Consider the following 16895-nt stretch of genomic DNA (forward strand, 5'->3'; position numbering starts at 1 on the left):
CATGAAAGGAAGAATTACAATCTTGAGGCAATGTTAAATGACTGGTTCAATTCCCATTCATGCATGCTGCCAGATCGAGGCTCTCCTTGATCATGGCGGATGGGTGAATTGCTGTCCGGTGTCCATGGTTACAAGTGCTTACACAAACTTCTCTGTGTGTGGGGGTGTGTACATTTGTTTTTCCAGATTATAAACTAGAATACTTTGGATTTCATGGCATTCGGGGTCATCCCAAGCTATCAAAACTTTCACAGCGTACCCCCATTCTAATATCCCAAATATGGACTTAAAATCAGGGACCCAATAGAAATCCCCAATACAGTGAACAAAACTTAAAATGTAAGCAAAAAAAATCTGCAAAAAGGTGGCAGTTAGGCGGCAATAGAAATCCCCAATACAGTGAACAAAACTTAAAATGTAAGCAAAAAAAATCTGAAAAAAGGTGGCAGTTAGGCGGCAAAAACTTGCACTGTGTGTTTTTGTCCCTGGTTGGCCAGCAATTGTCCCCAGTTGACACACAGTTCTTAAATGTGGGTTGAGGGGTATGTGGGGGGGAGTGTGTGTGGTTTTAAAAACATTTATGATCGCAGACATTTCAGGTTACGCAACTGAGGACATCCACAGTTCGTTTGAAAGAAATGTTTAGTATTGAATCATACTACGATAAACTACCTCTATAAAGTTGGTTCCAAATTCTCACACTACTTGTATGCTTGAATTAATGTGCCGATATTTATGCAGCATATAGGAACGTGATGTAGGTAGAGGATGATGGGTTCAGTATAAAGAGGGGTCATTGACATCCTAAACACCAATGCACTTGACTATCACCATTCAGCACTTGAAATACCTGCACAATGGATATCAAACTATAGCTGACATCAACAAAATGGATCCCATACAATGGCCTTCCTCATCAAATACAGATTCAGTGCCACCTTGGATTTGGATCGTGAGCTTCTGCTATTTTAAGATGTGCAAACTCTTCTTTCGCAAGCAAGAGGTGAAATTTTTTGCACATTATTTTAACTAGCTCTAGATAGAGCTATAGCAAAAACAAGCGACTGAGTCAAGTATCAATAGCCAGTAGATTAAATCGGACTGTCCTCCGCTGATGTCAGTGATGTGTGGGTTTTGACTTGCGCCACACACTCGCCATTTGTGGGACCCACAATTGGTTGGAACTAATTGAAATTTAAATGCTTTCCAATTAGAGGTTGATCATTCCATGAAATGCGACAGACGAAACTGCTACGCACATACCGCATATTTTTACAGTCTTATGCGTACATGCAAAGAAACAAAATGCTCTATCACATATATGCGAAAGGCACCCAACGATGGTGTGATTGTTAGGCACAATCAAATGATCGGCCTTCATGAATATAGGAGAATTCACAGCATACAATGCATGGAACCTTTTGACTGCTGAAAAATAGTCTGTATCTATGGATATATTTACAAATTTACATTGATTTTCATAAGAGAACCAAAAGTTACAAAAAAAGCAAAAAATAACAATTCCCAATGACCAATATTAATTGTGGAACTCTGAGAAAACAAACAAATCAGGAGACTTTGATCAATTTGAGTGATTTAATACAAATATAATGGCATGATGAAATAACTCTTGGACGCAATTCACGGCAACCACATTATGGACATAGCTCATTACACTAAGTTAGATTTCTGGCATCACATGACAGCATGCACTTTTCACCACCTTCCAGACATTCTAAACTACACACAGAAACCCTAGCTTCCAAATCCTGACCGATTTGAAATGTCTCTCGTCACCTCAAACAGGTGATGAGTACATGATTTAGGCTGGTCCAGCGAAGATACTGCACTTAACTTCTTCCTCTGTGCTCAAGCCATAATATTGCTGCTATACGTAAAAAATCCACTTATCCATATTCCACTTGATGGTGGACAAGCCCAGGCTACTTCCTAACAGAAGGGCTCAGACAAATTGTATTTTGACAGGAGAGAATGATTGATAAAAATCACATTAACTCTTGTCTCCTATTTCGTGTATTGAATGTGTTCCAATTTTGTCTCAATAACTCTTGGATTGGAATCAAATCATTTTCATTTTCATTCATAAGCTCTCCCTTGTGCAGGTGTGTATAGTCTGACTTGTCTCAAGTTGAGAGTAATGCCATGTTGGATTTCGCAGTGGCAGATTCAAATCACTACGCTTGCGCAGTTGCTTCACCAGCTTATGGTCAAATCTCCCTTCTACGGATTAGGTTAGCATGTGCGATTCAAATCTGTTACTGCAAACTTCAACATGGCATTACTCTCTACTTGAGATGAAACACACTATAGTTCTTTTAACTTATATGGCCTATTATATTACCCTCCCCCCCCCCCAATAAAATAGTGGAAAGCTGAGATTTGTGTAGGAAAAATGTGTTATTTTCTTTAAAAAGTGCACTTTTTTAAAGTTGATGCAAAATATGTTAGAATATGCCCTACATGTATTGTGCAATATCACTTTTTTCACCTCAAATTTGGTAATGACGTATTGCCTATTTCGCTAGTCGTAGTATAAAAACGCACATGCTAACCTAATCCCATACAGCATATACACACGCACAAAGGAATGAAGCACAACAGTGTAAAAGCGCAACCCCAAACTCAAGGTGAGATGAAGTGCAGTGAACAAGCTGATACACACACATACACCCCTACAAACAGATATCAAGATGAGGTTTGAAACTAACCATATTCTTTGAAACCATAAGATGAATATATTAACAATGTGATTCCCTGAATAGTAAAACCTGTAAGGTGAGCATCCCTGGATGATAAACCAATGCATAAAACCTGTTGTCTCTTCTCATGTCTTCTTCACACATCACATTTGGGGTCACGTCAATCATAATGACTCTGCATGCTTAGATTTCACTCCCGGGGGGTTCACTCCCATTGTGGCCTGTACACCATCCGCGATAATCAACTTTTGAAAAGCACCCTAAACAAGGATTTAACTCTTGGCTAAAACGATACCCTAAACAGGGATTTTATTCCTTGCATCAAATTTCATACCCTAAATTTCATTTCCGTAGATTAGCAATTGCAATTTTGCTACCCTTTTTTCCAATATTTCATGTTTTTGACACCCTAAACGCTATACGCTGCGTATCGTTACCCACGAAAAACGACCCTTTTTACGCGTTTTCATTATCGCGGATGGTGTACAGGTCACAATGGGAGTGACCCCCCCGGGATTTCACTCCTTGTGTGAGAACTCATATCGCTTGATTTTGTTGAGCATAAGATCTACAATGTAGAATGAGCCACTGAGAATCTGTGAATGAGTACTGTGTTTTTTGCGATTTTTTTGTCTCAGAATACTATAAATAGGGCATGAAAAAGGTTCTCAAAAGTGTTTTTTACATTTTTCATTACTTACAAATGGCCTACATTATTTCATACTCAAATCATGATATTACAACAAGCAGAAAGCAGTCCCAAGTAATCCAGTTTTCTCTCTATCAAAACATAAACATGGACATTTCTAGCAGCATGACAGTCAACTTGGTTGATTGCAACACAGCATACCCTCTCACATCATTTCCGTGGGCAGTAAATATGTATGAGTGACAATATGAAGCCAAATTGCCTATGGATCTATCTAATGTAGCAACTCAAGTAAATGGCAACATAGGTCACAGATGAGGAGTCATTAGCTATGGCAATGACCTACTCAATGCAAGCAGCAGAGAAGACTCAATCTCACTGCATATCAATTATTTCTACCTCAAACATCACTGGAGAAATAATCAATTTTTGCTTCAATTTTCTTTTCAGAATTTCAGAATAGTCAAATTTTCACTGACAAGAAATTGGTGTTAATTTCAGCTTTGATCAATCATGCAGCATTAGTAATTACACATTATGAAGCAGATTATAAATTGTATCAAAACCCACTTGCAAAAGATGTGAACTTTGAATAGTCACAAAATTAAGTTAAAACCAGTATGTGCGGCTTTCTGAATGAAACACTGAAACACATACAACGTTAATAATTAAAATGCAATATAACCAGGTGAGGTGCCTGTTAATTATTGAGTAAAAGTGTACCCTGCAGACATGTGCATTTTACACAATTTTCAGCTCAGCCGTATATTTTGCAAACTGTTTTATGTTGGGGAAACTGTGTGTACAACAATATGGACTCCGCAATGTGCCTCTCACTTTGATATACTTTCAAATTTGTATTTAACCAGGGCGTTTAACATCCCAATGTGCTTATCGTTTCCATGGGGTGTGGTGGGTGAATGTGTGGAGTCCTACATGAATAAAATGTAGATGGGTATGTGCATGTATATATTTTGCATACATATATATGCAAGTGTGTGAATGAATGATAAACATACTTTGTATCATTATGGGCCACAATAGCCTCATCCCAATGGCATAGTCCAATAACCTCAATTACATAATCATAGTGCAAATTTTGACCTCAAGTTGCACAAGTTGCAGAGTATGAGTATTAGTACCCAAATCTTCAAAGGTCATCCAATGAATGTACAAATGTATTGGGGTTTAAGAACCGTGTCCCTGATAGATGAGCATGTTGTGCATCCTAGTGTAGTGTATAACACTTGTACTGGTATTCCAACCCATCACCTGCCAATCTGCAAAAATAATAGGCTTTTCTTAAACTCCCAATCAAAGTTCAGCATGGTTTCAGTTTCAACAGTAGAATCCTGGATACCCTTCCTGGCTGCGAACTACTGCCCAGCCCTACCTCCATCATGAACTCTTGGCACAGTGCAAAACATGTAGGCCTACATATCAAAACTACTATTACCAAAATCAAAGTGCTGTGATGTGAAAGAACTGAAACATTGTACAATTTGCTATTTGTAATCATAAAATAATGTCAATTTGGCAAAATATGCAAAATATTAAAACATAATATTTGTTACAATTATGTATTTTACTCTCTTGCCAAAGTTCAAATTAAATCCGAGTAAACGCATCTCCATACTTCACAAATTACCATATGTGACATCATTTCTGAAATCCTAACAGCTGGTGAGGAGATTGTCATTAGTGCCACAAACATTTAGGCCTACTTATCACTAGGCTTGTTCAGATGTAAGCTTACCTCTGTGTGAGCGTAACACAGAGGCAGTGCGAGGTCATCATTTAAACGCTGATACTCGTCCACACAGTTCCTCCTCATAGTTGTTAACTCTATAGAAGCACTCTGTGTTAGCTGCAGCGGTCACTTTGTGTTAGTGTGCTACCACAGAGATTCCTAAATCTTCTGTGTTAAATTTTGTGTCTGTTTAACATGATGCTTGTTCATACGGGCGCACACTAAGCTACCTCTGAGGTAGCTTTGTGTTAGCCTAACACAAATTTAACTCTAAGCTAAGCCTGTCTGAACAATGCTACTGCTTAGCTATCACTGCAACATTTCCTAAATGGTCGCATGTCATAAGTTGGGTATGCAAAAAGGGTGGAGGGATTACATTTTTCAGAAAATTGCGTTACAAATTTGATTGGCTTTCCGTAACCCCATAGCCTACAGCAGTGGTTGATACCTCATTTTAAGCCTAATTTTATACTCTTTCAGTCTACTGAAGCATATAATTATACATTATTCAATAAAAAATCACATCAGTTGAAACGAAAAATGCCAGGGGTGGAGGAGCAGGCGGATGTGGAGCAGGCGGAGGCGGGAGTGTGCAATATAGGGCCTATGTGAAAATTCACATGTCAGCATGTCAAAACTACTGGTTACTTTTTCAAATCTTGTGAGGGTATGATGTATTGACAGCTTTGAATGTTGAATTTGTACAACTAAAACAATTACTGACTACTTAAGGTGGTACTACACCCCTGATAAATTTTTGACTAATTTTGCATTTTTCTCAAAAAGTAACTACACACTGGTAACAAAAGTTATGTATATTATAGGGTAAGGACTCAATTACTTCACTGAAATTTCAGTGATTCAAGACAAGGGGTTCATTATATATGTTAAGAAATGAGGTACATTCTAGCAGTACCTCTTTTCTTATCATAAATAACATACCGCTTGTCTTGAGTCACTGGAATTCAAGTGTAGTAACTGGATTCCTTACCCCTATAATATACATAACTTTTGTTACCAGTGTGTTATTATTTTTTGAGAAAAATGCAAAAATAGTCACAAATTTATCAACAGGTGTAGCGCCACCTTAAAGGGTTATATGTTCCATTTTTGTAATTTTTGATGAAATCCTAGTTGAATTTTAGTATTTTTAGCAACATGCTAATGTACATTTCTCTTCTTGATATTCATTTCCTCAATAATAGAATAACCGCCTCGCTAATTACTCGTAAAAGGTCATTGACCTTCACAATGTAATTAACATAATGCATAATTATTTTAATAGTTCATTTGAAGCATTAATGTATTGAGAACATATCCTCCAAATCTGATGACATTCTTGCATAAAATAAAAAATTTACAGTCATTTATGTAATTGAGGTCCGATTTGAGAAAAATGCATTTGAAAATTGAGATTTACATAGACGCCTGTGTATTAATTAATTAGTAATTAAGCATTATCTCATTAATTAAGCATGTGTTATGATTAAAAATGGTGTTAATTATTAGAGGTTGTCAATATATACAACATATCAAAAAATACATTTTTTGTCATTTTTGACCATGTAATGGAAATTGTACCCAACTTATGACATGCGACCAAATACAAATAAGGCTGCAATTGAAACATGTAAAACCAAAGGAAATGCTTGATCCCTAAATCACTCATTAAATATTTCCTCTCAGCATATAATTATTCTGCCAGATAGATAGATAGTATTTTGCCAGTCAGGGCAAATCCCTATGTACTTCTGACTCAAGATCTCACAACTAATTATCTTTAAAGGCACTCTCGGTGATCCCAGTGAAGGCGACGGCGTTAAAAAAATGGCAAGAATTGCTTTAAAATGGTGGATGTCAGAGTGTCTGGGTGGATGTATTGTCACCAAAATATTTGGCAAACAACAATGAAAACAACAGAAAACAGCAGAATAGATAAATATGCTGCTGCATTCAAATGCATATATTGTGGTTCGCCTCAAGTTCGGTAGTGACGTAGGTGCATATATCGCTGTGTGCAGTATTGCACCGTGCTCCTAAAGTTAATCACACAGAGCGTATGTGCACTCCTACATTGTACAAGATATGTTTGTCCGCACGCTGGGGGTGCAACCACGAAAAGCGTTGACATCACTACCGAACTTGATGTGAACCACAGTATAGCCACCAGTGTCCCTCTATGTGACATTTTACCCTTATTAGGTAAATTTCAGTCTTAAACACTTGCAGGGACAGTAAGCACTCCCATTCTCCTTACAAAAATTAAGATTTTTTATGAATTTTCTGATTTAGCAAATCACTGCTAGCACCTTTAAGTTCTTTATCCCTCTGTTGCAACATGGCATGGATTTCCAAGTTTTTAAAGCCACAAAAAGGGCAAAAGCCATCTGATTAGGAGTGATTTTCAATCTGGTTTAGCTGACCTAATCATATTAGTACTTGACTTCAACATGCCAACTGACATTCAGGGACAATGAAGTAAGCTTATCTATTTGTAGTTTCTTGGTAAATTGGAAAGGGAAAATGTGGGCTCCATAGTATAACCCATGTGTATTGTGTAATGGTATGGGAGATCAAGCATATTGTGTTTTGCCTAAGTCCTTCCAAATTAAGCATGCATTCGGTGTTCTCTGTCGTGTTACTACGCACTATAACAATGCATACAATGTGCAGTTCATTGACACGTCAACAGCAGATCGCGTAAGTAGCCAATCAGAGACAAGTGCATTTTAAAACGCAGAGGCTACACGATTAATGCGAAGTACAAAGTAAAATACGCTCTCATAAAAGGAATACAGCAATTTACTCTAGATTGTTACTCAGTGATGGTTTATGGAGAACAAAATATCGCAGGCATGCCTACCTACAAGTAGTTCTGCCAAGATTTTCAGCATGAAATGGAATGATAATCGGTGTCTGGTCATATTTCAGCCTAAAAGTTGTGCTTGTAGTGCTTTGCATGCGCAGTGACTCCACATGACACATTATTCAGTACACATTTAAATTAACAAGCATGTATTCTAGACAGATGTACAAATCCATCGGTGATGGGGCAAAATAATCTGAAAAGTATTATACAGACAGTGCTGAGATTCTGTGCTGAGATTCTGTGCATTATTTGACGATTAACACTTCAGTACAAAATTCTGCCATATAAAATTGGCAACATGTTCCCTTCATGTCCATATGCCAAAGAACACACAATCAAGTATGAGAGGAAAATCAGTTTTAAAAATAGCACGTCCAAGTCTAGGATGACAACTGTTTGTGAAAAGTCCCCTTGAGTGTGTTGTATTTATCTGATCATAGCGATTACACATGACCTTGTGACCTACATATTCATTTCCATATAAAGCCCATTATTGGATAAATAACTTGGTGTACATTTTAAGGTTAGCCTACTTGCCCTGTACTAATAGCCAGACTGCCAGGTAATAGCCATTTTCTTTTCTCAACTCTTTACGTGGGAGAGAGAAAATGCATGAATCCAATTTAACAAAGCAGCGTGTCATTTTTTTTTCTGGCTATATTATCATGATCATGTTCAAGGCACTGTCTGCATCAGACACAGACTACAGTTTTGTAAATTAAAATGTTCACACTTTATGTACTTTGTAGGCCAAACTATTTTGGACAACAATAAAGAGAGATCAGAGATGTTCTTGACATGATACTAATGATCTATGGATGACAATGGTAGAAGACCAAGGCTATGTTTGCTGACAAATTCTTAAACAACAAATCATTTTAAGCTTATTAAATGTATTTGAATTCCATGATAAAGTTTAAAACTAAATAAACAATGGTCTATTTCAAGGCAATTAAATGAACATAGGCTCATGCACATTTCTTGGTTCATGAATCATGACCATGCACACAGCTTACATTTTTACAAAAAACTTAATTTTGCAAAACCCTTTCCCACCATTATTGCCCACAAATCGCCATGTTCATCAATTCAACTCTGTGAATTCAGAAGTTCATCTGTACCTGTAAATTTAAACACATATCAATATGCACAAAATCCAAGTTCTCTACCTTATTCAGAAATTATAATTTTTCACACAATTCATATGTTTGCAGCAATACCATGCAGCCTTCTATAGTCAGGATTGTATGTCAGCTTATTCACACACCCTCATGCTCTCGCTCAGCAACATAAAACTCACCATAAACAACTCACAGACTACCTAAAACCACAGCCAACACATAATAAAATGCATTATTTGCAGGTCTGTTTTTAAGGTGTAGTAATCGCATCTAGCCATTATTGATCATCAATTTGCTATGTGACAAGCAAAGAGGTTCTCACTTAGCAGGTAGTATATACATGACCAAATTGAACATAAAACACAACAAATACATGACTATACTGTGGTTCGCCTCAAGTTCGGTAGCGACGTAGGTGCGTATTCTGATGTGAACTGTGCATGTAAATTTAAACACGCAGAGCGTACACACATGTGCAAAATGGTAGTTTGTCCGCACACTTGTGGCACAGCCGCGAAAAAGTATTGACGTCACTGCCAAACTTGAGGTGAACCACAGTAGGGCCTACATGTATATGATTAGTGTTGGCGATATCTATAATTTGTTGCACTTTTGCAATCACCTGCAAAAGAGGACAAACACATGGGGAATTTGTGTGTGTAAATGCAGGCGTGCAGGTTCCTGGACAGAGATTCTACAAAAAACAGCATTCAAAAGCAGTTAAGGGATGACTGCATTTGGGGGTGGATGGTCAGTTCAAACATACATGTGGTAAAAACTGCATGTTGAGTCCATGTTACTTAACCCTATCACACCTGAGTACTACAAAATACTACTTGATAAATGCGCTGTTCGTGCGTGCATCTCACGTGGTGTGATGACGCAATCGCCCTAAGTGATATAGGCACGGTTTCGCTGGCCAGCGAAGCCCAAAACCCGTGGCAAAGTGTCGCCTATCCCGTGCTTGGCATGCGAGGGGTTCGAATCCCACCCAGAGCAAACAACTTCTTTCTTTTCTCTCTTTATTCCTTCCTTCTTTCGCCAAAAAGCCCCTGGCTGGTTAGGGTTAACTCCAAAGTATGTCCACACTCCGCAGTTAGATATAGTAAAATTTCATATGGTGGTGGGTTGATGTCCACAGTTGCCGGGTGTGGGAAAAAAATGCATCATTCAATGTGACCACATGATTTTGAATTCAATATCAATTTTATCAAATATCATTTCTGAATATAATTGGGAGTGGTAGTACTGTATTGATGGATCAATCAAACCTGTTTCTGGCAACACTCTCTAAAATGAAGACTTACACTTTAGCACTTGGCGGTGGTTCCCATGCAAGTTCGCCTGTACGTAAATTTCCATACATAGGCCGCTGTGTCTTGGGCTCGATTATTTCCACCCATTCTACCCTGCAATAGACAAGAAGGTAAACATAAAGTGTCAGTAATTGGTGCAATGGTTATCTAATCTTACACCAAACTAAACAGACTTACCTACACATACACATTCAAACACTATGGATTTGAGATAATAGTGAGATAGGCTTCATAATCTTCACAGTTCACAATCCTCTTGCTCCTTCCTGTAAAGCATTATTATCCTGGTACCCATACAGCTCCCATTTGTACATCTGGGTGGAGGGAAGAAGCATTCAATGGGATGGAACACATGAACAGAATCATTCATGCTTCAAAACTACAACCAGTGTTGACAAAACTTTTCAGGTGTGCCAATCAGTGAATGAATCTTAAGTAGCCCAAATTTAGGCAAGTAGCGGCAAGGTTTTCTGAGCAGCGGTAGCCCAATTAGGTGCCAAAGTGCATCATTGGCATCACTGACTTTGACCACAGCTTACTTTGTGATCACAGATCAAATAAAATAATTCCATAATGATCAATTCATTGCACTTAATTCAGGTGGTTCCTAATCTAAGTTCAATGGTATTAATTTCAAAATTCTTCTAATCAGATTATATAGGTCTATAATTTAAAATTCTGATGTCCAATTTCATACATGGCTCATCTTTTCTGTGATTATGAATTCAAATAAATTATCATCATGGTATCTTTTCTTGTTTGCAAGGTATATGTTATCAAATTTGTGTTGCCCACCTGTATGACCTCACAGTGACCACACTGGCCTGTCATGTTTGCTGTTTGTATCTGAATCCATGTCACTGAATTCATGTCATTAAATTCAATTTTTCAAAATGACTGGAGGGGCATTTATAAGAGGAGGGGAGTTTATTAAAGGATAGATACAGTATGCAATATGTTACAACTAATGTTTACATTTTCCTGAAATTGGGGCATGAGTATTTGTAATGTCATTCATGGAATTTTCTGAATGATTTCCACCATGATCCTCTTGACAAATACTGACTGCACAGTGCATACTACCATGTCTACTGTAATGGGCACCTCAAATATGATAAGTGTTTGGCAATACATGCCTTATCAGTGTTTGGTGGAGTAAAATCTATATAAACTGAATGACATACCGATTACCATATAGACTCAAACTATTGCAACTTTGCTGTGTATTACAACAATGGTATGTTCCCAGATCAAAGTAGGCAAAAAGTGAATATTTTCTGTTCTGTTTTTAAAATCCTGACCCTATATTTTTACAACCCTGCGTATATGCACTGTACAGCTAAGTCGGTAATAACCTGCCTTTTAATTAATGAATATGGAATCATTATGGTCTATACCATATGGAATGATCATGCAACAAGAGCATAATCCTCTTTGGGTAGTGGCTCGGATTGCTATATAAAATATTGTTGACTTGTGAGACTGTGTGTATATCACTGCACAAGCATGCAATAGCTGCCATTTGTATTATCAATAAACTGGCTTCTTTCTCAATAGGTTCAGACAATACATTGTTCATTGTACTTTTTGTACAAGTACTAAAAGTAGGTCAAAGTTAAGACATCCTGTATTGGTCCATGGATCAAAGTAGCACTTCAGATGTGTTCTTGGTGTCGGATCAGGAGCACACAAGATACAGGAAAAACACCCAACTTCGTGGTAGCTAAACCAGGGAGCTGAACTGGTCCAGTTGTAAATTAGAAAATCTAAGAGTGCAACATTTTACCTCTTATTTCCATGATTTTACTATAGGATAGGAACTCATCATTATCAACCTCTGATCAGTCAGCAGTGGGAATGCAAATCCTAGAATTATACATTTTCTACATCATTATATGAGCTGAATACCTGTAACAATCCTAATCTTTGGGGTATTCTAATCTTAAATTCACAACTCAAATATGTAATTGACCCTAATCCTACAGCTTTGTTGTCAGGCCTTATAAAGGTATGCTTGGACCAGTAAGCTCCTGGTCCCTAAGATGGCTCCTGGTCGTATAGTTTGTAGTGTAAAATATTGGACACACCAGGAACCAAAACAGACTTTTTTTACCATGGGGTAAAAAAAGCCTGGGAGCCTTGTTTGTTTTTTCAAACCAACAGATCCCAAATATTAAATGTACGCATTACAACAATACAGGTAAAAAACAAAAAATAATTTTGTCTGGCACATTCCTTTTTTCCTGGTTTAATGAAGGTCCCTGCTGCTTGATCTGGATAGCTTCCAGGACCCTCCTGGGAAATGCTTTTGTTTCTTTCGCCAAACGAGACACAGGATTGGAACTAGATCCTGTGTGGGACAACCTGATCAAACCCAGCGGCACCAGGGGCAGGAAACTTCTGACTTCGGTGACGTCATCAAGTGTGATGTCACCTGATCAGGTTGGTCCTGAGCCGTTTCCAAGAAAACATCAGAGCTAACAACATCGGCTGATGACGAGGAAGTTCCTCGAAAGCGCTCCCGGTAAGAGAAATAAACAAGTAGTGTTGAAGTCTAAATTAATAATTTTCATTGTTATTACCACTACGTATGAATCTGCAATTCTATAAAAAAAACTTATAAATTACAGGTACCGGTACGCATGTAATTTGGTTCATTTTTAAATTAAATTACAGAAGATGGATTGACATTTTTATTCTCAAAATGTTAACATCAACGGCTAATCCATAAATAATAAATGGGCCATACTAATTTGCTATGAAAGTATACCATGATCATCAGAATATAATGTTAACCAAACATATCATGTCAAAACATACATGTTGACAGCAATTAACAACTAAGTGTGCAATGTGCCAATTGACCTAATTAATCACATGATAATTAATTAATCATTGATGTTTCAATCATTAAGTTTAAGGGTCAAAACAATTGGTACAGCTGCAAACTCAGTGTGTATATTAGGCATAGTGTATTCATTATATTGTCGGCTTAAAATTATATGCCTCAAGTTTGGTTTGGGTCATATGCCGCTGCTAATAATTTGAATTAGTGGTCCCATCAATACAAACAAAAAGTACCAGTTTATCAAGAAATTTGAACCCAAGTCAAATTTTTTGGTCCAATTATAACTGAACTTCACCGAAAAATTTTTTGACATTTTTCACAAATTTGGGCTACAGTGAGGCAAAATTTAGCTATTTTCTGAAAATATTGAGAACATTTTGAATAAGTTAGCTCATAATTCCTATATTATATTATGTATCAAAATTGGCTTTGAAAAAGGGGTCACTGATGAACCAGAAGGTCGAAAATATGACCCTGCCCGGAATGTACAACATGCCTACATTTGTAATTTGGTTGGCAAGTTTATTAGTGGGCCCATGGAAATTTAAGAGCACACCCCTTTAAACTTGCAAAATCATAGATGTAACATAATGGTGTGCCAGTCATTAAACTATTAAAGCAAATTTCACTTTTTGCTGAATTACTGAAGCTTCATCCATCCATATTGTGACAAAGCCAGGCAATTTCATCTAGGCCTATGTAAATACTATTATACATAGCAGTTGATCACACTTCAACTTATATTATTATTTTTTAATTAACCTTGACCCCATGGTCATTGGTCTAACTACAATGTAATAAAAACTCGCAAATGAAACATTGTTGTTGACATAGTTTCAAATCAGATTCCAAACTTTCACATGCTTGGGAAATATCTTCATTCCTCCAAATTAATTATATTATTTTAGTTGTTCACAAACACGCATTATACATTGCTATCTATTTTCTGATTGATAACACTTGTAATTAAGTTGTGAAAGTTGCCGCTATATCATCAATCAATTTCATCCATTTATTTCTCAGCTAGCCTTGTGGAAGTTGTGGAGTTGTGACTTGTGTTGTGTGACAGTGCCAGAAAATCCATTTTGTACTATGAAAAGGAATACAGATATGTATAATCCTAGTATAAGCACTCACATAGTATGTCCCTTCATAAATTCTAGTTCACAATACCGCATATATATAAATCCAAAATCGGTTGGTTTAAAACATCGATGTTTGCGAATGACAGTTTCTCATTGACACAGCTGTATACAGCACAGTTCAATGCGTATTTGTGTGCACTGAACTGCATTGAATGAGATTACGATACGGAGACATTTGGCTTTACGGTACGTCCACTATTTCCCGTTATTCCGTACTCCATCGACATAAAATTCCAGAATTTATTATCCCTATGTCTTATAATCTTACCGATCTGTCATCTTGGCGATCTAGAACGTCATCAGTATTCCAGTAAAGATATAGGAAACGCTAAAACGTTAGATAGGAAGTTATTCACATTGCTCCTCTCAGTCGCCATTTTGTTTGAAAAATGATAATATGTGTCAGAGTTGCCACAAAATACACCTCAATTTTCGCCCAAATATAATTCATGCTGTACAATGTGAAAAACCTGATTACACCCAATTGGGCGGTTTTCAAATTTAAGGTGAGGTGCGGACTCGGAAATGTCGATCGTTGAGAATTTTTCCGAATGAATCCGATACGAGTTTTGACAGGTAGACTGCTGCAGCAACTCCGCAGCAACTTCATTGGAAAAGTTGAGAAAGGAACCATGCACCAATAATTAGCCTATACAAATTATTGACAACAAATTGACCTGGGCAATCAAACAACTCCATATACATTTAGTTGTGTAACTTTATGAATTGAGAAAATATAAGGGAGGGGACATGACATCAACACTGAACTTGAGGTCAGAGCAAGTTCAAGTTTATTTGCCTAAGGCTATATTGATTTTCTCAGGATTTACGTTGACCTACAATGGTAAGGAGGGGGAACATAATTAATAGGCCTATTAAAAGTAACAATTTGTCTATTTTGAGCTAGCTATTTTGAAGTCTCGCTTGAAAAAAATGAAAATAATATTTACAAATATTTCAAAGATATGGGTAGGCCTAATATCCGGGACTGGGGGGGGGGGGCTATAGGCTACCGGTACTAACCCAAATGACCAATATAGGAATTTTTATACCAAACAAAATTAATAGCTGAAAGACAGACAATTCAGCGAATGGACCCCCGCCCTCCTCTCAAAGAAGGCAGGATTTATTTTGGGGCTGATCTTCACTGAAAACAAAAACTCGTATTATGTAAGCTGAACTAAGCTTTTGTTTAGTAGGACCACTAGTTTCCCCTGGTAAACTAGTTTTTAATGTCGGACTAAACGTCCATCTAGTATGCTTGGCTAGTACAGCATGCAGTGAGGGAAATTGTTAGTACGGACATGCCGAACTATGCCAAATTATGGTACTTAACTAATAAGTGAAAATTAGTTGCACCGCAAAAGTTGGTCCAACTAACTTTTCTGGCTTTACGAATTGGTAGAACGAATCATGGTTGTGGACCGTACCAAGGGTTGTACTAAAGTTGAATTTACCGCCCTTTTGATCACATGACATGACCCTTATGACAAATTAAGCTAGTAGAGCTAGTCTCTACTAGCTTATAGACGACATTTCACACATGCAGCTGTAGACATAGCACAGTAGCGTCTTGAGATGGACATTTTAGCCCCGATTCTAGCCCGTTAGAAATGGTCGAAGAAATGGAAAGGTATGTTTTATTGACATTTTTCCCAAGCTTGTTTTTGAATAACTTACAAACCGTTAGAATTTGAAATGAGATTGTAAATCGGAACACAAATGTCATGATCATGGACCGTGGGTTTGTGCATGCATGGTTGAGGCTGCCATGGCTGCCGAATTCGTGGAAACCTTCATCATGCCGTGTGTAGTAAAAACAGGGCTCAAAAAACGGGGCCAAATCTGTTTTTCAAATTCTAACCATGCTAAAACGGTTTGTAAGTTATTCAAAAACAAGGTTGGGAAAAAGGTCAATAAAACGTAAGTTTCCATATCTTCGACCACTTCTACCGGGCTAGAATTGGGCTAGTTCCACAGACTAGTTCAGTAAGCTGAACTAGTCGAACATTAGTACAGAATGCCCTATTAAAAAAAATAGTCGTACTTGACATCGTTTTTGATAGTAGAGCCCATTAGTAGAACACCCCAATATATTAGTAGAGTCCCTAGTAAGCTCTAGTAGGTCTAGTTGAACTAATTTATTATATTAGTAGGTCAAGGTTGAACTAATATTTTGATAGTTAAGTCCCTAGTGTATCCTGACCTACTAACATATAGTTTAGTCCAGTCCAGCCGTATTAGTTACAGGTTAGTCGTACTTGACATTGTTTTAACTAACTTTTCCTTAGTTAGTCACCCCAAGTTTCGTTTTCAGTGTTGAAAAGGTGGACTTTTTTGGCCCTTTCCCGTAGCTAAGGGGCTGTGCAATAATTATGAGCCCTGGGGAGGGTAAAATTGGGGGGGCAAGCAATTTTGGCAAGCCGAAAGGGGGGGCAAGCAATTTTGGCAAGCCGAGAGGGGGGCAAGCGATTTTG

The 16895-nt window shown here is 37.5% G+C and overlaps 1 protein-coding gene across 1 annotated transcript in view; it reads right to left on the reverse strand.

The window, feature by feature from the left end:
* LOC140144112 (uncharacterized) overlaps positions 1–14801 on the reverse strand; it is a 223134-nt gene extending 208333 nt beyond the window's left edge. Inside the window, exons 1-2 of the mRNA XM_072165948.1 lie at positions 14687–14801; positions 10417–10518 (exon numbers count right to left, since the gene is read on the reverse strand). Coding sequence (XP_072022049.1) covers positions 10417–10518; positions 14687–14697 — 113 coding nt within the window. The 5' untranslated portion in view covers positions 14698–14801. The remainder of the gene's footprint in view (positions 1–10416; positions 10519–14686) is intronic.
* Positions 14802–16895: the final 2094 nt, after the last annotated feature.

Source organism: Amphiura filiformis, unplaced genomic scaffold (assembly GCF_039555335.1).
Source record: "Amphiura filiformis unplaced genomic scaffold, Afil_fr2py scaffold_40, whole genome shotgun sequence".
NCBI classification, from domain to species: domain Eukaryota; kingdom Metazoa; phylum Echinodermata; class Ophiuroidea; order Amphilepidida; family Amphiuridae; genus Amphiura; species Amphiura filiformis.